Genomic DNA, 22,664 nt, shown 5'->3' with positions numbered 1-22,664 from the left:
TTCCAAAGTATTGTTTTTAAGTAACATCAAAATTGTTTTCTCATTATAAAAGTAATCTAGGTTCATGGAAGGGAAAAAATTAAATAAAGAAAAGCTCCAGGTTAAAAATTAAAATTACCCAGGTGATTTCCCAGAAAGAGCTGCTGTTAATATTTTGGCGTATAAAAGCTTGTAAAAGCTATGCTTTTAAGTCAGTCAATCTCTCCTCTCTCTCCTGCCTTTCCCAGATAAAATCTTGCCCTGGAGAATGTCATCAGCTCACCAGCCTATCAGTACTATTGAGGCGCCTCTTCTTCTTCATGACCCCACCCCAGCAGGCAAGGATACCATCTGCGTCACTGTCTTTGAGCACCTGAGGAGAATTGGATCCAGATACTTTGGAAGGCTTTTTGACCCCCATTTGTTCTACATTTAAATGCTGACATGATCTGAACATAAATTTTTAATGTCTTCATTGCTTTGGTTATTGGTTTTAGGTGTGTTTAGATTTTGATGTTAAAGAAAAGCCAGAGCTATACAGTAGTTAAAGTGATAAAAACAGATTTTATTCGGAGCTGTTGCAATAGGGGCAAAGAGACTTCAGTGTAGAACTGGGCTTATTTCTGAATACAGCATAAACTAGTGCGGATCTATAATCAAGGAGCAGGGTGGGGGTCAGTGGATAAAAATTACTAAGAAGAAGCATCAGGAGTCAGGGGGTGATTCTGGCTTGACAGGATTCTTGCTGAACACAGACCAGGATGATCAGATACCAAGGGTGAGGGATTTTTTCTAAATTGACTTAGCAGGATTCTTGCTAAAATTGGATGATGCAGGCCCAAAAAAGATGGACACAAGCTGGAGGTCAAAGGCTACTTGAGAGGAGGGCTAAGAAAAGCCTGACTTAAGTTTGGTCAAGGAGAGAGTCCTTATTAATGTCTTTGCTGCAAGTTACAGATAATCATTCTATTGGTAATTCTGTCTTCTTTCTCCTTGTTTCTCATAAATTTAAGATACTTGAAGTGGTTCTATATCCTCTGTCCCTTTTAACTTATTTTGAAGAACTAGAATATTAATTATGCTCTTAATGATAATGATACCTTTTTTTTTTTAAGTAAATAAGTTGAACTTTTTGGGGAAAACAAAGTATGATGAGCCTTAGTTGTTTGCTACTGTGAGGAAAACAAACTCTGCTGTGACAGAGGAGATTGTACAGGTACAGGAACCTGTGTAGCCTTGCATAGTCCCTTGGACTAGTCAGTTTGGAGCTCCTATGGGAGCTTTTTAAAAAATACAGGTTCTGGGACCTAAACCTGTGAATGGAGTGGGTATAGAGTGGTGGCTGTGAGGTGAGGCTCTTTAACTTGTTGTTATTATTAAATTCCTACATGATTCTGACATGGATACAAGCTGGGGAAACACTGGGTTAGTGAATGGGGTTACAGGCCTTGGTGCCTTGGCAAGTCATCCTATCTGAAACTGTTTCCCTGTCTACAAAGTGACAGATATGTGTAACCATTTTGAAAAATTTTGTAAGGACTTAGAGATAATATATACAAAACACTTAGCATAGTACCAGGCTTAGAGGATGCTCAATAAATGCTGGGAGTTATTTCTGACTAGAGTGTTTACCCCAAGCCCATGCCTGCTTTCCTGCCTGAGAGAGGTTGGCCAGGCACCAGAGGAACCCCACTGACCTCCTAGCTCTCTTCCTTACCGGTGTCTCCAAGGCAAAAAGCATACCAGGCCCACCTCACAGCCCTCTAGAAAAGATGTTAGGGTTGCTGTTCTTCCCTCCAAAACTCCTCAAGAGTTGTCTGCTCCAGATCTCTTAGAATTTTAATACATTTCTCTCCTCTATCAAATGTCTTACTCCTGGTTTCCAGTACACTGTTCTTCCTAGAAGCCCTGTTAACTGGGAGGCCCTTCCTGAAGAAGTGGGGTCTGGAAGAGATCCTCAATTTTCTCACTTACAAAATGGGAATAAGATCCTTTTCCCAGGGTTGTGAAATTTTAATTTTTAGGATAATACAACTCAGAATGAATTAGCCCTGAGTTCTAGAAGCTTTGTTATAGATAAACTCTATGTTTAGAGATCTCTTACATACTTCTCAGTTTTCTAAATTTTTCCAAATAATTGCAGCTATCAGATATGTAAGTTATAGATAAATGAGGGGTTACTTTTAATTTTTTCCTTCAGTTATCAAATACTGGTTTTTCCTGCTGTGGTCAAGTTACTGTACTAAAGATTAAGGGACAAACCTGAATTTGAATCCCTGTTCTGAGAGTCCTTGGGAGAGTTAGTTAATCCTAAAATTGAAATACTATTACTCAGATGGCAGTTGTGAGACCGGAGGAGATAGAGAATGTATATATATTATACATCAAGTGAGCATTTAACAAGTGTTAGTTCTTCTGTCATGCTCAGCTCTTTTTCCTTTTCTCTTAAGACTTGATCCCTCTTCTTAAAGTAGGCAGGGAGGAATCCTGTATTTTTTGAGACTGAAATATGGACCAGGCTTTGTACTAGGCACTTCAATTCTTTTAGTCCTTACATCAGCCTTGTGGGATAGATGATGATATTATGTCCATTTTACAGATGAAGAAATAATAACTCAGGGAAATTAAAGAACTACCCCAAACTCAGACAATAAATGACTGAGCTGGGATTCCGATCAGATCTGTCTTGCTTGCAAATCTGTGCTCCTTCCACAGCTCCAGTATTCTTTTCAGTCTTCATGCAGCTACTTCAGGGGCCTCCTCTGTTTGTGGGCTGTTGACTCTGCCTCCTTACTCCCTTTTACCCTAGGAAATCTGCTTTTATTTAGACATACAAAGCTTGCTCACAAAATTTTAATAGTGTTTTGCTGCTTAAAAAACTTGGACTCCACTGCACTATATCATGACATCTCAAGGGACATATAACCTAGTAGAAATTATAAATTTATAAAAACACTCATAATAAAAGGTAGTACGTGATGAGTGTCAAGACTGAGGTGCAAATCAGGTTTTGTTGGGTGTTTATTGGGGACGTGTGGTGTGGGAACAGGTAGGAATGGCGAAGCTGTTGGAGATGGTGGCATTTGAGATTCATGCTAAAGGAAGGGTGAACTGGGAGGGAGTGGGCAGGAATAGAGAGCAAAGGTGAGAGAGCACATGCTAGGGGAAAAGGAGAGGCAGGTAGTGAAGCTGGAAATAATTATTCTTTTGCATACAAGATGGTGTCTTTTTAGATAGTGAAATAAAAACCCAGATTTTGGATCTATGATGCAGCATTAACGTAAATGAAAATAGTTAATCTCGGTATAGTGGTGTTTTACTTTAAAAAAGTATGGTGTCTGTGATAGATAATAATTTGGGGGGGGGAATGCAAGTATATAAGGTGATTAAGATGTATCCACTGTTTCAATATGGGGAGTAATTACTGCATATCCTATTGTTCTTTTAGTGTGTGAAATTAACAATATTCCTGTTTTAGAGAAACAAGGAAAAGTACCAGGAGGTTACCTGAGGGGAAAGGATATAATATGCCTGATTTAAGCACATTAGTTGTTCTACCATATTTATGTAAAGGAAAGATTACTTTATATATTTGCATTTTAGCCCACTGGTGTATTTTTTCTCTTAGTGTTAAGGAGGGAAGTCATAATGCTCTGCGCATCATCCCCTTATGCTTCATTCCTTGTAAACTGTCAGCACTTGCAGTTTTAAATCTTGGAAATTGTGTTGAGGCCAAGGTTTTCAAACTCAGAATAGTAAATCAATCAATCAGTCTTTGTATGTAACAAATCCTGGCAACACCTACCCTTTAATATTGTCCAGGATGTTATTATTTATAGTTCTATTTTGGGAAGGGAACTCAGTCACTCACTGGACTTCATTATTATAAAGAAAGGTCTTGTTTGAACAGGTGTTTATTAGTTGGCACAATTCTCTTGGCTTTCCTGGAGCAGTTTGGTTTCATGAATAAAGCTGCTTATTATAATAGACACATAGCTCATGAAGGGATCCATTTTTCTGGCTTTATCAGCTATCCCAAAAGATAGCCACATGACTTTTCCCTTGTTTTGACTAAATATTTTAGCTAAATATTTTCTCTAAACAAAAGAAAATTCAAATATATAACGTAGAAGAGTTTCTCAGTCAAATTTAATATAGTGGGTTTTTTTTTCATTTTTGATGTAGGAAAAATTTCATTCAACGAGTTTGGATTGTAAATTGAATTATTCTTCTAAAAAATTACATTAATATTCCTAGTTAGAGTATACCTAAATTAGTAAGTGCACCAGTTTTTGCTGTTTTTCCACCAGAAACTAATTTAATATTTTAACTCTTTTTTTTTTAGAACTTTTGTTTTCCATTTTTATCTAGTCTGTTGACAACACGTTTTAAAACAGTTCTGTTTTCCTATTAACCTGGCAAGCACTTTGAATTATTTCAGTGGTAGAATGGATTTGCCAACCATACTATCCTGAACACTTGTGAATGAGTTTCATATGTTGTCTAAAGTAGAACAGAGCTGGCGGCTAGCCCATTGGAAAACTGAACCTATGACCTTTGCTTCTTTAAGTTCTCTATGATAATCAGCTGAGTAGTAAGCCACAAAAGTTGGCTAAATCAATCTCATTGGCATATTTGGGAATATTACTTTTGATTGAGCTGTGCAAGGTGATGAGTATACAAATTCTTAGGAAAAAATAGAATTATTGGGTAGGAGCATGTAAAATAGCTGATGTTACTAATAATGAAATACATTATTTAACATTTCTTAATGCATTTATATTGTGCTCCACTTAACCTGTGTTTTTCATTTCGGAAACAAATGCAGCAACAACAAGAATAACGGCTAAAATGTGTGTTCATTTAAGCTACCTTGGTCTGGTACCTTGTGATACTGCTATTCAGTTAAGAACTTTTAAAAAATATTAAATATGGAAGCTAATACTTAGCTTTGGTGTATCCATTCACTAGACTGTTTTATGTTACTTTTGTTTCTTTAACAATTTGTTTCAGGTGGAGTTTATCCAGAAATTTTCCCCAAAAGAAGCAGAAAATCTGCTTCTGTGGCAATATATTTCCTTTCAGGCATTACCTGCTGAGCTTAGGAAACAAACTGCACTTGAGGTCAGCAGATCAGGCACTGCACAGTGCAGGAAGTGGCTAAGCAGCAGTCGCACGTTGGGAGAACTTGAGTCTCTGGTAAGATAATTTTGATGGCCTTGATTCATTCAGTAGCTGTTTATTAAGCTCAGTTACTGGGGATGTATTGTTAAAAAGACAGACAGTTTGTGCCCTCAGGTTAGAATCTAGCAAGAGGTTCAGATTTCTACATTGCACAAGTCTTTGAGAAACTACTATTATCTTGATTGATATAAATGTTAGGGGGGGAGAGTGTCCGTAGCTCAAGACACATTGGAACAACATGAAACACATTATGAAATACTTTATTTGTAGTATTTTTGCTGACATATCTCTGGATTAGGCAGACATGATTCTTCTATTTGATGTACAACCCTCATTTTACGCAAACCTCTTCAGAGCTTTTATGTACCTTTCTATTTAGAATGCTCCCTCTTAAAATAATGGAATAAAAAAGAAATTCATCTGTAAGTAAAGAAAAATACAGTTTAAAAAACTGAATATAGTACATGTAGTTAAGTGTTTATTTGCTCATTCTTTGATTCATTCATTCATATTTTGAATGCTCATATGTGTCAAGCTCTGTTTTAGGCATTGGAGATATATCAGGGAACAAAACAAACAAAAATTCCTGCTCTCATGGACTTACATTCTAGCTTAGCTGTGGACAGAGAAGTAATAAATATATATATTCATAATATATATTATATATCGGTTTGTGATAAGTAGAGAAGAATCAAGCAAGGATGAAGACAGGGCATTCAAGGGGATGAGGACCTATTTGCAGTTTTAAATTATGAGTTCAGGGTTTTCTCAGGACTTATATTTCTATAATGAGTGTAAATGTTCTGATACTCTGTTACATAATGGCACTTGACCATAATCATCAAGATAATTTAAAACATTTACATACATTGAAAGGGAATATAAATTTTTATGTGCCTTTATTTTGGGAAAAGTATTAATTACCTAGTTAGGAGTAGGTGAACTTGTTCAGATGTTGCAGTTATTGTGCACAGATCTCTATAGTAAAGACAAAAAGTCTTTTGTATTAGATAAAATAAAAGCACCTATTTTCTAAAATTCAGCAGATTTTTGCTCTATGACCAAAACTTTAGTTCAGCAGGTCACTTAACATGCTTATTTGTAAAAGGAAATAAGTAACTCATAAATTAAAAGCTGTATGGTAATTACATAAAATTAAGTGTGGCTGTTTGACGTATAATGGATGAAAGGCAAGGTTACTGATTGTTACCGCGCCCAAACCAACCCCATTCCTGGCCAGAGAGAGATGTGATATATAGATAAGAGCGAATCCAGGGAAAATTGTCTTTAGTTTCAAATTCTAGATAGTGTACTTAGGTACTGTATTTGTTTATTGAATGCAGTGTTGCTGAAAAATTTTAAAGTTTATAGAACAGCAGCAACAATAATCTGGTAACTTTAAAAGACTGTTAAGTACATAATGTAAAAATATAAAATTTTTAGTTGATGAAGATTATAAATTAGCTTGACCGTACTGGCCATTTGTATCAAACCTATTTATTAAAATGATGGTGTTTACATTTTGTTAAATTTTCAACCTAAAAGGAAAAGAAGTTTCTTTATTTAGAAAAATGAAGCAAATGTTTCTGTGTATAAGGAAAATTAGTTTTAGCAAAATATACATGTATTAAAGAAATCGCTGAAGAGATGGTTTTGGGTCTTAGAAATGTAATTCTACATGGGTTTTTATGAAGAGTTGTAAGTAACTGAAAACCTCCAGGTAATTGGGTTCCAGCTCCTTTAGACTGGTATCTAAACTCAGATCCTTTCCCTGTCTCTCCCCTTTAGAACACAGTGCTCTCTGCTTTGCTTGCTGTATGTAATTCTGCTAGTGAAGCTCTGGATATGGGACAGCAAACTGCAGTTAAGGAAGTTGGGAGTCAGCTTTGGGCTCTTTTAAACATTAAACTGGTAAGGAAAGCAACTAATCATTTCCCTGAAAAACGAATAAAATTTTGAAAAAAGAATAATACTGAAATTTCCCTGTAGAGTAAAATGTATGTAATTTATTTATTTATTTTTTGCGGTACGCAGGCCTCTCACTGTTGTGGCCTCTCTCGTTGCAGAGCACAGGCTCCGGACGCGCAGGCTTAGCGGCCATGACTCACGGGCCCATGTGGGATCTTCCCGGACCGGGGCACGAACCCGTGTCCCCTGCATCGGTAGGCGGACTCCCAACCACTGCACCACCAGGGAAGCCCTGTATGTAATTTCTTTAGGTTCTTGGTAGAACTTGTGATTAGAACTTAAAATACCTACTAGTACTCTTTCAGCCAGTTGTATTTAAGAGTGTGATAGGGCTTTCCTGGTGGCGCAGGGGTTGAGAGTCCGCCTGCCGATGCAGGGGACATGGGTTCGTGCCCCGATCCGGGAAGATCCCACATGCCGCGAAGCGGCTGGGCCCGTGAGCCATGGCTGCTGAGCCTGCGCGTCCGGAGCCTGTGCTACACAACGGGAGAGGCCACGAAAGTGAGAGAGGCCCGCGCACCGCGATGAGGAGTGGCCCCCGCTTGCCGCAACTGGAGAAAAAGCCCTCGCACAGAAACGAAGACCCAACACAGACAAAAATAAATATTTTTTTTTTAAAAAAGAAAAAAGTGTGATAGAATTATATTAGTAAAACTAGCACCTACTGAAGTGAAAGTGATGTTCTAGCTAACTATTTTCAAGACCAGTTTGATCCTATTTTTTTAAAAAATCTCTTCTATTGTTTTCTTCTGTCTTTGGTTGGTATAGCTTGTTTGTTATTCCAGGGTCTTTTTATAAAATCTTTTGGGCAATGGAGAGTGATGTGGCTTAAAGGTGGAAGGGGCAAGTAAATGGATGTGGCTAATTGGTATTACTCTTTTCCAGAAAAGCCAGAAAGCCAAGTGATGATCAGGCTAGAATTAGAATGATGTATGTTCCACAGATCATTGTAGTTTAGAAATCATATTTAGTTAAATATCTAAATATGACATTTAAGTTGAAATAAATGTGTGACCTCTGGTTGTCCCGGTCAATGGAAGCTGAAGGCAACATTCACACTTGGGAAATAATAGAAATGGTTTTGTAGATGATCTTATCATTGAAGTTTATGTCTAAGGTCAGATTTCACTACTGCAGCATTTTGACTTCAATAAGTACTTTCCTCTCATCCTTAAAAATCATTCAATAAATATTCACTGAGGACCTCTCTTGGTGATATAGCTTACAATATCATGATAGAAACAATTATGGAGAGGAGAAATGGAATTTTAAGAAGACTAAGGAATAAGCAAGCTTTTTCAGTGACAGATAAAAGTAATTAGATCCCCATCTGAGTTAAATCTTGGTTTGAAACATGGCTCTGCTTTTTCCTAGCTCTGTGATCTAGAGCAAATTATTTAACCTTTCTGCCCCTTTTTCTTATTAAAGTGATAATACCTATCTCACAGTTATAAGGAATAAGTGAGGTAATAAAGTGCTTAGCATATATAATAAATGCAAATGTTGCTATTCTCATGTAATTGAAAATTTTCACCAAAATTATTTTGTGCTTATTTAAGGTAACAGGTCAACCTTATGTTCAACAGACACTCTGCCTTTTACTTCCACTGCTGGGATTTTTCATTCAAACTCTAGATCCTCAGCTGATAAGTCAGGTAAGAATAGTGAGCAAGTTATCTGTTCTTCTCTATCTCCTTGATGCTGAGTAGTCAGACCTTTTTCATTGTTGCTGCTAACTGCTCAGGAAAAATCCCTGAGGTTAGGAGTCATAGTTTACGTGTGAACCCTGCATTCATAGCATTTTCAAAGGCATGCCAGCAGCTGTGGGAGTGTGGAATATAACCACCATGGACTTAAGGATAATCCTCATTGTTTCTCTGAAGAAATAAAATGACTAAGGAGGAGCGCTACTGAATTTTCTCTCTGGCCCCCAGCTTGCGTGGCAGAACAGGGGTCACTGTGGGATCCGTGTGGTGTTGCCTCAGGTATGCCTCGCTTTTGGAGGTTCTAAGCGATGGAGAGAGGGAAAAACGGAGAAGGCCTTCATCTTACCTGAAGTGATTTGAGGCTTTGGAATGAGTCCATACTGGACAGACTTGATCCCCAAATACAGAAGTGGCTTAAGCTTACAGTCACTTAAGAAACAAAAGCTGTCCCAAGGTAAAGCTAACCTTTCCTATTTAGGAGGATGACAGAAGAAGTAATACCCTGTCACAGCATATTGCAGAGTGAGACTAGCAACACTTCGTTTTTAGTAACTCTGGTTTCTGGTTGTGCACATGAAGAACTTAGCATTAACAAATATTTACTAATTAGGTATATTTTAAATTACCATTATGTGTAATTACAGAGAATGAGAATAAAATAATTGACTCAAATTATGTTGATTCTGAAGATTCTAGTTGTTTTTGAAAAATTAGTGATCGTTTTAATGTAAATAATTTTGCCTACCTTCAAAAACTCCAAATAACATTTTAAAATTTCAACATAATTGTTCATTTAGATATTGCCTCCTTTATAGACTAGCTCAGTGCTCCTTTAAACAAAGGGTTGGCAAATTATGGCCTCCTGGCTAGATTCTGCCCTCCTGTTTTCAGCACAAGTGCTAAGGATGATTTTTACAAAGGTTAAAAAAAATGTGTGCGTGTGTGTGTGTGTGTGTGTATGTATATATATGTAACAGGGAACATGTTGCCTGCAAAGCCTAAAATATTTACCATCTGGCCCTTTACAGAAAGTTGGCCAACCCATGTTTTAAATAATGAACTTCTCTCTCTAGAATTTAAAATACAAAATAATTTTTGAAGATTTAAAAGAGCACTGGTATATCATTTTTCAGAAACACATGGATTTTTCATTTTTTTTACAATGGTTGGTAGGACTGATGTTGTAATGATTGACTCAGTCATTTTGTTTTATTAAAATTCCACCTGTGAAGTGTAGGCTTTGTGGAATGTTCGACTGTCCTGGGTTTGGTTTTGTTTCCCCTCCTACATACCCATCAAAATCTTAGTCATGTCTCTACAAAGCATTTGTTTTCATTTATAACTGTTCTTTGGTCTTTGTGCCCTTAGGTAATAACTTTGCAGACCTCACTACTCAAATCAGAGCCTCCTGACCATGTTCGTTTGGCAGTTCTTGATTTTCTGTCTTCCCTGGGAAAACTTTTTATACCTCAAGCCATCCAGGTAATAATACTCTCTTAATTCTTTTGTTCCCATGTTAACAAAATCTCTAAGAATTACTGATGGATTTTCAGTCTTTAATTTCTGAAATTCTGTGGATTGTTGACAAAGAAAATTGGGGGAAAAATATATTTTGTGAAGAGAGGGTGACTGTCAAAATAGAACTCATTTTATTTACTTTTAGAAAAATATATGTCGACATACAAGTAATTTATAGTGTTGGCTATGGTGTGAGGTTTATTCTAGTCGGGCTCTAGCACACAAAGTTCCTGAGGAAGGAAAACATATTTATGTCTTCTAGAGAGTGGTGTATAATGAGGAAATGGGGTGATTTATAAAAGTTATTCTCTTGGTTTTATATCCATGAAAGGCAGCCTGTTTGTTTAAGACGATATTTTTGCAAATGTTGCAAAGTATATATAGAGTTGACAAATGGATATTTATAAAACTGTAAAGGCCTGGCAATACACTTCTACTGAACTTTACGATATGCTTCACAGCAAAAGGAGGTCTTCCTCCTAAATTGAGTTTTTTCTTCCTTATTACTGTCTGGTCAAAACAACAATTCTAGACAGTTGACCTTTTTTTCCCACCTCCACGGGAGATATTATACTATAAAGAGTTCAGTGATGAGAACTTTTTACGTTAACTTGAGCAAAAACATGATGGACGGACATTATCTCAGTACGTGTTGATTAAAACCTTTGAAACCAAAAATTGAACTGGTTAGTTTCTAAAGGGCTGTCTTGTTCACAGGTAAACAATACCATACCATTTGTTTTCATCACGTAAGGTGTCTCATGAGATAAGTGTGTACTCGCCAGCTTCTTTTCAACTCTCTGGACAAAAGTATTCAAAGATGCTTGGATTTGAGCTATCTTCTTTTTAGCATAAAACGAATGTATTCTAAAATGCTGCTTCATTAGTGCATAACTACTGACCCTAATGGGCCCAGAACCTATGGAACAAATGTTTTATTAGCAGACATTACCTTACATATTCCCAGGAGTGAAGTTAAGGTGTGAAGAAATTTTGGGGATTCATCAGCATATGAGAGGCATTTGAAGCCACATGATGAAATTGATTCATTTATTCATTCAAGAAAAAACTTAAGTTCTTGCTATGTGTCAGGCACTATTTTAATCACTGGGGATTCAGTAATGAATGAAACTAATAAATACTGACTCTCAACTGTTGTGAGGCAACAGACTAATAAAGTGGGGATATATGTAGTGTACTAAATGGTGGCGAGTGCTACGGAGAGAAATAAAGCAGGGAAGGGGAAGAAAGAATGTGTATGTTACGGGGGCAGAGTCTTAAATCGAACTTTGTCACTGGAGTCCTCACCACGGTGACATGTGGGTAAAACCTGAAGCTGAGAGAGCAAGCCAAGCAGGTATCTGGGGAAAGCATTTCCAGAGCAGGGGAAATAGTAAATGGAAGTCCCCGAGATGGGAGCACGCCTGATAGGAGAGCTAACGCAGAGGAAGTGGGGCTTTGCAGGCTGTGGTGAGGACTTTGGTTTTTACTCTGAGGGAAACGGGAAGCTACTGGAAGGATTTGAGCAGAAGAGTGGCATGATTTAACATGTTTTAACACGTGTTCACTGGGACAGAATTGTGGAAATTTGACGACGTTAGAATAATCAGTGTACTCTGCTGAGGTTTTCCTCTATTTAATAAGGTTTGGTTTTCTTTTTAGGACAAAATTCTGCCCCACCTGTCTTCTGTTTTTGCCTTACTGCTAGCTGACAGGAATTGGCTACTAGAACAACATTCCTTGGAGGCGTTTACTCAGTTTGCTGAGGTAATTAGAAGGCCAGTCTATCACAGTGACCTCTAAAATAATTTAGTATCTCAGATATTCCAAAACATTCCAGAAACATTTATTGAGCTGCTTTTTTATCTCAGTCATAATATTTTCTGCTGGAGGATATATTACTAGTCATCTATTTTACAGGACCTAAAAATGAGGCCCAGAGAAGTGAGGTGACTTTCCTAAGGTCCTATGAGTAGTAACAATCAGAACAGGCGTTCAGACCAGGTGTACTAACTCAGACACTGTTTTGGGGTCGATTGAGAGTACATTTCATCTCCACCTATCACAGGGGCTAGAGTTTGATGAACACAGACCTGTTAGCTTGGTTCTGTAGAGAAGGCGACCTGCCGTTGGGTTACTTTTACCCACTCTAGTGCAGCGTGCCTGTGGTCATAAGGGGGCCCAGAGATGTTGGGATGACTGGGCAGAAGTCATTACAGCTTACAGCTCCACACTTGTGCAGAATATTGTATTAATTATCCTAAGGCATCCTGAAATAACTATGAGCTTATTATCTTTTGAGTATCCTCTGGCACTGAGTATTTTCTTTTAAAATGCATTTTTAATTAAGGTAGCTCTTAAAACTCATGTACTTGTCTTTGCAAGCTGTTGAAATATATTGAAATTAGTTTTGTCAAATCTTTTAATAGGGAACAAATCATGAAGAGATAGTTCCACAATGTCTCAGTTCTGAAGAAACCAAGAAGAAAGTTGTATCTTTTCTGGAGAAGGTATTTTATTTATATAGAATGAAAATAGTAGTGGCACATACTTTTGTTCTTTATCATGTTAGTTCTTTTTTCAAATTATAACCAAGTTGAATATCTTTGTTAGCTCCAGTTTTTCACAGTGCTTAACACAGTGGTGACCCGCATTATTATTAAGCAGTTGGGACCTCAATACAAGTCAGAAGTAAAACACTTTGGAGTTGCTCTGCCTGTAGTTTGGGATACTATTGCATTGATCATTCAGGCAGTGAGATGAAGAATGAGGATCCCTCACCCGTTACTCATCATAATTAGATTCACATGTAGAATCGTAGGCCTGCGAGGATCATGTTCACTCCTGTAATTTAGTCATGGCTTTTCCAAACAGTGACTTTCCAAACTGTTGAATCATGTGGCTCCCATATTTGTGCATGCTTTGAAACTTATATGGAGATAGTGGTAGGATGTAAGTTAAAGGTTAACTGAAGCACTCATAGAACAGTTACACCACAAATTTAGAATGCTAGGAGAAAGTGAATTATGCTTAAGTACTTAATTTTTTAATATAGTCTCATTATTGAACTGGACTGTGTCTCTTATTATTTTTACATATGCATATATTACATATCAGCTGGATGATAAGTAAGCGTGTGCACATGTTGCTTTTAACAATTTCTCACCCTATTCAGTAAAGGCTATCAGACTATCATTTTTCTGTAGGGAAGGAGAACACTGTGGAATAATTTTACCCAAATTACACTGAGGATACATTTACAGATGACTCCAACTTACTTCCAAATTTGCTTAGTTCACAGGCTAAACCAGAGCAGTTTAACATCCGGCACTTAAACACGCAGGCCTTTCACCTTCTGAATATCACACCATTTTAATATTGAGTAGAGAATGCTAATGTTGATGTTTGCTTGGTTTTTCATGGTCTCTGGCAGACGGGGTTTGTAGACGAAACTGCAGCTGCCAGAGTGGAACGTGTCAAACAGGAAAAAGGTACTTTCTGGGAGCCCTTTGCTAAAGTTACTGTAGAAGAAGCAAAGAAGTCATCTTTACAGGTATGGACTGCTTTTCAGTGTGGATCAAGCTTTAATAAGAAATTCTGCCTTATTACTTACTGATAAAACAGAAACTAGCATGGTTCTTGGCCTCATACTGAATATCAAAATAAATAGATCTAGACATGTAAAATTGTTTTATGGTAGCTACTCTTAAAAATCACATTTCTTCTTCCTGAAAGGTTATCAACACATAGAACAGAGGAGGGACTACAAAAAAAGTTTTAAAAATCATACAAAATATACTCTTAACATAACTGTCAATTATTTGTAGTAACCTTTGGGAAAGTTATGTCTTTATACCAGTGATGCTACAAATGCAGTAGTTTCTGAACCACAGAAGAAAACCAGTTAACTTACCTTCCAAAATGTTTACTTTGATCCTTTGCCTCATTCATCAAATCAGCCTAAGAGTTTTTGGCACTGTCTAGAAATCACATCTACCTATTAAAAGGCAGAAATCTGATACCTCTAAGGATATTGTTTTGAGCAGTAATAGTATATTTGGAACGGTAATCCATAATGGTAAATTTAAGTTACAGTTCTCATTAAAAAAAACAAACTTGTTTTTAAGACATGTTAACTTTTATGCCTTACATCTGTAAAGTTAAATATATCAGTAGTATAAATAAGCCCTCAAGAATTTATATGTTATGACCTTCCTTAGGAAGACAGGGATTATAAAAACTGTCTTGGCCCCAATCCTTCCTCCCCTTCCTGGTGCGGTGATGTTAGAAACCGTGGCAATTTACTGAACTGGCTCCGAAAGCATCATTATAAACTCAGCATTAAAAAGAAAAACAGCAGGCATTTAGAAAATTCATATTTGGAGCTTTTTTGTAAGGACAGATTATATGGCTAAAGAATACTCACTGGAAGTTACTGGACAAGGCAGCACTTCTTAGTTTCCTTCAACCTTGAGCATCAATGGTAGTAGCAGCCTGAATCCCTGTGACAAACCAAAAATGCCTTCACATCTCTCCAGACGCTTGCAGGGGGCGGGTGCCCTCCTGCGCTTGTGAACCAATAACCGGAATAAAATTTTCATATAAAACTTTACAGGTTTAGAATTTGTCCTTATAAGCTTTACTCTAGTCCAAAGGAAAGTTCTTTATTTTTACCATTTTGGAATGGGTATCATGGCACTACTTGTTTTTCTCATTTGCCAGCCTTCTGCAAAAAGAGCCCGTCACGAGCTCCCCTTGGAAGAAGAGTACAGGTCAGCACTGCAAGCAGCAACAGCGGCCTTGGAGGCAATCGAGTTATTACTCCAAAAGTCTCCTCCTCCAGACTGGCTTCTGACAAAAATGGAGACACTCCAAGAAAGGATTGATAAGCTAAAACATCATGTATTCTAGGGTGAAAACTGAATGGACTGGACCATATTATCGCTAGGTAAGAGCTGGATATTTTTTTTTGTCATCCTACAGTGCATTTCACCTATAGATGAAAATATTGATGTAATTATATGTCTGTACATTTTCTAACACATAAAACTTTTCTAAAGTTGATTCTAGTTAAAATAGTCTTTATTGGACATTTAGAGAACAGGATGGTGGGGATATATCTCATGAAGAGCTTTGGTACAAGGTAATAATACAGGAACAGTCGGCAACTCACTCAGTACATCTGTAAACAAATAAGCTGCCTAAGGAAACCTTAGCAATTTAACATCATTTATATACTTTATAGCTAAAATTATTTCAGTAAGTTGATTTCATAATAGAGCTTACTCTTCTGACAAAGAAATAGCACAAAATTAAGCTAATCAGCTTGAGTTTTTGTATTTATTTTCTTTACTTCCAGAATTGTTCTGGAAAAAAGCAGTAAGGTCAACCTTTCCACAGCCACTTGCTCTTCACAGAAACTGGCCTCAGTCAGACACACAGCCTCTTCCTCTGAGAAGGGCTGTGAACCTCTGCACCGCCCAGGGCTCCCCGCCAGCACGCCAGGTCTCACACTTCTGTTGGCACTGACTGGAAAAAGAGCTCCTGGTATGAGAAAAACAGGATGCTTTTGGGTTTTCTTGTCTGCAGAGCCTGCTTTTGAGGTATTTGATTTTTTAAAAAAGGAATCCATTTTCCTAAAGATTAACTCACATCCGTTGTCACCAGTTATTGTCTTCCCAGTTCAGATCGCCGTCTTCTCCCCAGCCTGCAGCCTCTCCCTGCAACAAGAGAAAGCAAGCCAAGGGCAACCTGCTGAAACAAACCATGTTCAGATTTGAAAGATCAGGAATTTAAAAGGGGCACAACGTGTGTCTTTTGATGCTAGAATACATTTCCTTGTACTAAGTAAAATAACTTACTGGACTAGGAAGCTGAAAAGTAGAATTACTTTGGTTCCAGAATTACAAAACCACAGTATTGGAAAATAACGTTCCAAGGACCATATAAGCCAATAAAATCAGCTTGATGACACCACATTCTTGGTTTAATCCCTTTTCCAGACAAAAAAGATTATTATTGTAAAAAGTGGCCCATTTATTAGCCCAAGCACTGCTACATTTTTCTAGGGAATGAAAGATGCTATTTATAGGAACTGATCTTATTCATTTTATACTTGATCATGTTATCCAATTGTGGACATCAGTCTTTTCTCTCACTGGGAAAACAGCATGTTTGTTATCAATGGGACAGTGCAGCTGCTACATGTGAGGGAAGCATAAACTAGTAGCACAATTTAATAATCCTCACCTCAGTAATTTCTGCTGCAGCAAATTTTGAGGAAAAGTGCATCACTGATGAGACGTTATCCTTGTTGGGAGCTACTGTTTCTGTCCTCAGTTCAGGTAAAATAAGAATAGCAGCTGAAGGCTTAATTTCTGGGATCATATCAGCAAACCAATCCAACTCTGGGTCTTTTACTGGCTTCTTTTTCACCTGTATGGTAAACTCCTCTCCTAAACCAAGTTCTGATGGAACTTTAAGGTGCCTTTCTTGTGACAACACTTTCGGTGGCTTGGTTTGGTCTGGGTCATCCCTGCTTCGTGCAAGACTGGTCTTTTGGGGTAGGCTTGATTTCAAAGGCGTGGCCTCTTCAGTGAGTGGACGCAAAGTAGGAGTGGCCTTTTGCTCCCCTGAGGTAACAGGTCTTGCAGCCGTGATTCCACCTCCTGGGTTTATTTCAGTATCTACGCTGCTGGGCTCAAAGTCATCCCAAGCCGCCGCCTCTGCATTCAAGTCGGTGAATGGGGACCTGGCAGCAGCATGGGGGTCTGCAGGGCAAATCTCTGTGTCAACAGGTTTCTCCTCAGGCTCCTCAGGCTCGCTCCAGTCAGGCCACTCCTCAGACTTTTTAGAACTCGACGGGAACTTTTCACTGTCTCCTGAGGTGATTTTCACATCTGAGATTCCGTTGATGGGAAATTTAACAGGCTGAGAAAACTGATCGCCTGTGGGGGATAAGTACAAGAATTATTCTCATAAAACGTTGGTTTTAAGAACAAGCAATATATTTAGGAGAAAGTTAACAGATCTATACAGAAACGTATAGATCCAATTCCTTGGAAATATCCATGTACACTGAAGTATGAGATATCCCAGCAGAACATAAATCAACAAAGATGTAAGTTAAACAAATACTTAAATCGTAATTTGATGGAAGCATCCCAAGCAACAACTAACTGGAGCATCTAATCCTTTACTAAATATTCAGACATACTGTTTATTGGCATAACTGTCTACAAACAAAGATAAAAATGTTCTAAGCCAGGCGATGTTACCCTTGAGATGTTAATTACGTACACCCTGAAAAAGTGTTGTGTGCTCAAATAAGTTTGCCTCGCCCAACATATCCTCATTTTAAACAGATTTTCTTAAGTGCAGTCAAGTCACTGAAGTCTTGTGCAGTGTGGTCTGATTCTGTGCTCAATTCCCCAAACTTATCTAACCACAGAACTTCTCTTTCATAGCACACCTATTAACATCTTCCAGAACTATCATTCTTTGATACAATTTGGAAGAAGTCCCAAAGTAAAGTATCTGGTGCAAAAAAGGATTCAAGCAACGTCTTCACCAGTTATGAAGAAAAAACAGGTATATACCCTATAGTCCAGGGAAAAAAGACAGACCCAAGCTGACTACATAATTACAAATAATAAGAAAAATCAGTCTCAATATTCCCAAAGTGCCCTTAAGGTTCAGAATTTAAACTTATTACTCAGGAAAACATTCACCCAAGCAGTGGAACAGCTATATAAGTTTAATGAATCTACCTGTCTGTAAAAGAGTACTGTAGTAATCTCGCTGTATGTGCTTCTTGCTGGTGATGGGCATGTTGCCAGAAAAACATTTAGGGAATATGCTAGAGGAGGGGTTCTTCAAGACAGGTGAGATCTGACTGCGCTGGCTGCAGACGACGTGCATGGGAGAATCTGAAGATAAATAAAAACCCCCCAAAAATGAAAGGGGTAGTAAATTGCTTCTTTTCCTGTCACATGTTAGGTGAGCAATGGTTAAGGGAAACGGGTATATTTAACACAGATAAAAGATAAGTTGCAGAAAGAGGGCACCTCCAAATATTTGAAGAAACATAGTTACTAAGGAAGGGACTGCCTGTCCTAGAGGCATTTAAGAACAGGCTGTGTCCACATGGTGGTAATGGCACAGAAAGGTTTCAAGCATAGGTGAGCAGTTGAAGTAGACAGAAAACAAAACCTTTAGGATACCTAGTTATAAAAGTTAACAGCCTTTAAAAACATCTTAGTGGTTATTTAAAATCATACTTGATTCTACTTACTTTCCTTTTAAGAATAAAGAGTACAAACACACCAATGTGAATGTACTTAATGCCCCAAGGCTGTACACTTAAAATGTTTAAAATGGTAAACTTTGTTACAGACATTTAATGCCCAACTGGGAAAAGGAAAGTGTTTTACGAAAATGTTGTCTTTAACAGCTTATCAGAAAGTTCATACTCAAGAGCGGGTATTGCTCAAAAGGATCCTAGCAAAATTTCTGGCCGAATACTTCCTCTGCCTTGGAAAAGTGAGGGTGAGGGGGATGGCCTGGGCTAACTCATCACAGGCCGCAGCTCCCCTCCTCAGCGCAGCCTGACCTCTACAAGCCCTCCACCCTCTTGCTTATTTCTGCCACTCTCCTCCCTGCTGAAGTCCTACTCATTTTTCTTACAAAATGTCCCCTTCTCTAAATTGTCCTCCCTAACTCTTGTTCATGCAGACTTATTTCTCTTAGGTACACTTTTCACTAACCTCCATATTAGCCCTTATGTCTGACCATGCAGGTAAACTGTAAAAGAACAGAAGGAAAAAGATAAAAGTCTAAGAGTACCTCTTTTACACACGCCCCTTCCCCAGCAGTCCCCCATGTCCTGTAGAAGAAGGGCCTCTCTTTTCTACAAACTTGGAATGTAGGCTGCCACCAGGGCTCCCAGCCATCTTGGATGAAAAGCCTAACGTGGCAAGTCAGTGGGATTAGTTTCAAAGTTTTCAGGAAAATCTATTTTAGTAAAAACTTATCTGCTGTAACATCTAGAACCAGAAAACTCCATCCAATAAGTAAAAAAGATGTTCGGAGTGGGAACTTTTGCTAATTCAACATGTAAAGCTGCCCCCTGAGACTGACCCCTAAGCCTTATCTCAAAATTACACATACCCTCTCCTCCTGCCAGAAATTCCTCTGGGATGAAATATAAATCTTTCATCTGCTCTTTGTGCACTCTGCTAAAAGAAAAACTGGTAACAACAGACCTCACTCAGTTTGGTATGGACATTTCATGGCTGAAGAGGAGGCGACAGCTTCTCCATCGCCCTCTTTAAGCTCCCTGGAGCCACACTGACACTGATTCATTAGCACCAAGGAAGAACTGAACTCTCTTCAAAACGTCAGGAAGTCAGTGTCGCTTTAAAAATTCTCTTGGCATCAAAATTAGAGAGCAGTCTATCTGACAGTTCCTTTCTACTAATAACTGTTTCCATGCTATCTACTCACTATGACTGAGAACCAGATTAGAGATCCAGAGCTTCATAAAACGTCATCATCCTTCAGGGTTATACAAAGGAGCAAAGAAGCAATGACACTGTTGATAAAAAATTCTTATCCTTGACTTTTATAGCCTACAAAGATCAGAAACTACTGCTACTTCCACGTAACATCCAATGGGAACATACCAGAAATAAGGATATTTTTTTCTCTTGATTTCTTGAAGTACCTAAAAATCAAGAGCTTGTCACCTAACAGGCCATCAAAATCAAAAGAACTTAAACATCTGGTGTTGTTAAGAGCTGCTACAACCTTTTTGGAAACTGACACTATCTATTAAAATTTTAAATATTCAATATATTCTGACTCAGAAGTCCAAAAATGAGTGCAATAGCCATCAATAGGGAAATCACTGAATGAATTATATTCAATGAAATATTAGGCAGCTGTCAAAAAACAAAACAAAACAAAACTATTAGGCAGTTATGTACTGACCTGGAGACAGGTCCCTGATAAGCTGCTATGTGAAAAAAATCAAGTTGTAGAATTGTGCATAATATTTTCTTTTTTTTTTAAATCCTATGTGTGTGTGTAAACATACATTTGTGTGTCTTTGTGGGCTTAGAAAAAAGGATGAAAGAATTCCCACTAAGCCATTAAAACTGGTTACCTTAGATGCCCCAGAAGGAGCTGGGGGAGGGAAATTATTAACTTTTTCCATTTGAATACAATCTATCTGCATTATCTGTATAATGTTTAAAATCTAATAAATTAAAACAACAACACACTAGGCCTTTTAATCATTCTTACCTTGTGGGGAAAGGTCCATAGTTTTAGTAAAACTTGGTGCAGTGCATTTGAAGACCTTGGTTCTTTCTCCTCCCACAACCACCTCTGGTCCAAGTAGAGAGACCAACACTGCCAGGCTGTGAAGAGTAATTGCCACAATGGAATCGCTGGTATCACGCAGGCCCAGTAATACCTAGGAGTGAATTGGGTAATAAGTGTACGCAGCCATATTGCCTGTCTCTTTCTCCCCTGGTAAACAAGTAGTTGGGCTGCAATCAGTTTGTGCTTGCTCAAGTGAACTTCATTTCTTAGATACGCGTTCTAGGTCAGTAGCTCGCAACCTATCTGGTCAAGGACCAATATTTTCTCCCAATCCATCAAAGCCTGATACTTTTACAAAAATAAAAATGAAATTAAGTAGATAAATACATTAGAAATATATTAGGAATAAGATGACTCTGTTAAATTACTATAAAAAGTTTTAGATTTGTCCACGATGCCTGTTGACTCTTGCCTCCAAACCAAGGCCACAGAGTCCTCCCAAGAGCTAGCTCAGCACTTTTAAGCCTACAGCACCGAGTATTCCCAGGTGGTCTTCCATCCAAGTACTAACCAGGCCTGACCCTGCTTAGCATCTGAGATCAGATGAGACGGATGCATTCAGGGTGGGAAGGCTGTAGACAATTCCCCAACCAAATTCTTGGTGAATCTGAATACTCCAACTGAAAGACAGAGTTGCTGAATGGATTAAAAAACCAAGACTCATCGATATGATGTCATAGGAGACTCACTTCAGGTGTAAGTACATACACAGACTGACGGTGTGAAGGAATGGAAAAAGATGTTCCATGCAAATGAAAACCAAAAGAAGGGTGAGGTAAGTTATACTTGTATCAGACAAAACTGACTTTAAAACAAAGACTGTAATAAGAAACAAAGCAGGCATTACATAATGATAAAGGGGTCAAATCCAACATTTATAACATTTATAAATATTTATGCACTAAACACAGGTGCACCTAAATATACAAAGCAAATATTAACAGACCCTAAAGGGAGAAACTGAGCAATACAGTAATAGTAGGGGACTTTAATATCCCATTTACATCAATGGATAGATCATCCAGACAGAAAGTCAGTAAGAAAACACTGGCCTTGAATGACACATTAGATTAGATGGACTTAACAGATATACAAAGAACATTTCATGCCAAAGCAACAGAACACACATTCTTCTCAAGTGCACACGGAACATTCTCCAGGACAGATCATATGTTAGGTGGCAAAACAAGACTTGATAAATTTAAGAAGACTGAAATCATATCAAGCATCTTTTCGGACAGTAAAAAAACTAGAAATCAATTACAAGAAGAAAACTGGAAAATTCAAATATGTGGAGGTTAAACAGTATGCCACTGAACAACCAATGATTCAAAGGAGAAATCAAAAAATACCTTGCAACAAATGAAAATGGAAATAAAACATACCAAAATCTATGGGACACAGCCAAAAGCAGTTCTAAGAAAAGTTCATAGTGATAAGTGCCTGCCTGAAGAAACAAGAAAAATCCCAAATAAATGACTAATTCTATACCTCAAAAAACTAGAAAAAGATGAACAAAGGAAGCTCACAGTTAGCAGAAGGAAGAAAGTATCACAGCAGAAATAAGTGAAATAAAGACTAAAAAGACAATAGAAAAAAAATTCAATGAAACTAAGAACTAATTTATTCAAAAGATAAAATTGACAAATCTTTAGCGAGATTCACCAAGAGAGGACTCAAATAAAATCAGAAATGAAAGAAGAGATGCTACAACTGATACCACACAAAGGACCACAAGAGATTACTATGAACAATTACATGCCAACAAATTTGACAAACCAGAAGAAATGGATAAACTCCTAGAAACATACAACCTATCAAGACTGAATCATAAAGAAATAGAAAATCTGAACAGACAGGTCAAGTAAGGAGATTGAATCAGTAACCAAAAACCTACCAACAAACAAAAGTCCAGACACAGAT

The 22,664-nt window shown here is 37.8% G+C and overlaps 2 protein-coding genes and 1 pseudogene across 9 annotated transcripts in view; 1 reads left to right on the top strand and 2 right to left on the bottom strand.

The window, feature by feature from the left end:
- Window positions 1-20,654, top strand: part of CUNH1orf112 (chromosome unknown C1orf112 homolog) — a 49,828-nt gene extending 29,174 nt beyond the window's left edge. For 2 of the 5 annotated variants that reach the window (XM_029227857.1, XM_029227853.1), the window contains 9 exons: window positions 228-317; window positions 4,993-5,178; window positions 6,952-7,074; window positions 8,691-8,786; window positions 10,206-10,319; window positions 12,018-12,122; window positions 12,785-12,865; window positions 13,789-13,908; window positions 15,078-15,310. In XM_029227857.1, the coding sequence (XP_029083690.1) occupies window positions 228-317; window positions 4,993-5,178; window positions 6,952-7,074; window positions 8,691-8,786; window positions 10,206-10,319; window positions 12,018-12,122; window positions 12,785-12,865; window positions 13,789-13,908; window positions 15,078-15,266 (1,104 nt within the window). In that variant the 3' untranslated portion in view covers window positions 15,267-15,310. Of the gene's footprint in view, window positions 1-227; window positions 318-4,992; window positions 5,179-6,951; window positions 7,075-8,690; window positions 8,787-10,205; window positions 10,320-12,017; window positions 12,123-12,784; window positions 12,866-13,788; window positions 13,909-15,077; window positions 15,311-16,022; window positions 16,595-17,821; window positions 18,130-19,983 lie in introns of those variants that run through there. The other 3 variants (XR_003794364.1, XM_029227855.1, XM_029227856.1) reach the window with 3 other exon arrangements.
- Window positions 12,902-22,664, bottom strand: part of SCYL3 (SCY1 like pseudokinase 3) — a 41,775-nt gene continuing 32,012 nt past the window's right edge. Inside the window, exons 11-16 of one of the 4 annotated variants that reach the window (XR_003794365.1) lie at window positions 20,661-20,832; window positions 18,125-18,283; window positions 16,605-17,302; window positions 16,008-16,075; window positions 14,782-14,857; window positions 12,902-13,876 (exon numbers count right to left, since the gene is read on the bottom strand). Coding sequence is in view for 3 of the 4 variants with exons in the window: in XM_029227860.1 (XP_029083693.1) it covers window positions 16,016-16,075; window positions 16,605-17,302; window positions 18,125-18,283; window positions 20,661-20,832 (1,089 nt within the window). In the remaining variant the exon portion in view is untranslated. Of the gene's footprint in view, window positions 13,877-14,781; window positions 14,858-15,419; window positions 16,076-16,604; window positions 17,303-18,124; window positions 18,284-20,660; window positions 20,833-22,664 lie in introns of those variants that run through there. The other 3 variants (XM_029227860.1, XM_029227859.1, XM_029227861.1) reach the window with 3 other exon arrangements.
- On the bottom strand, window positions 21,204-21,321 carry LOC114900162 (annotated as a pseudogene).

Source organism: Monodon monoceros, unplaced genomic scaffold, assembly GCF_005190385.1.
Source record: "Monodon monoceros isolate NGI ecotype Baffin Bay Population unplaced genomic scaffold, NGI_Narwhal_1 Super_Scaffold_18, whole genome shotgun sequence".
NCBI lineage: Eukaryota > Metazoa > Chordata > Mammalia > Artiodactyla > Monodontidae > Monodon > Monodon monoceros.
Note: the sequence above shows the minus strand (reverse complement) of the source record. Positions and strands in the feature narration are given on the sequence as shown.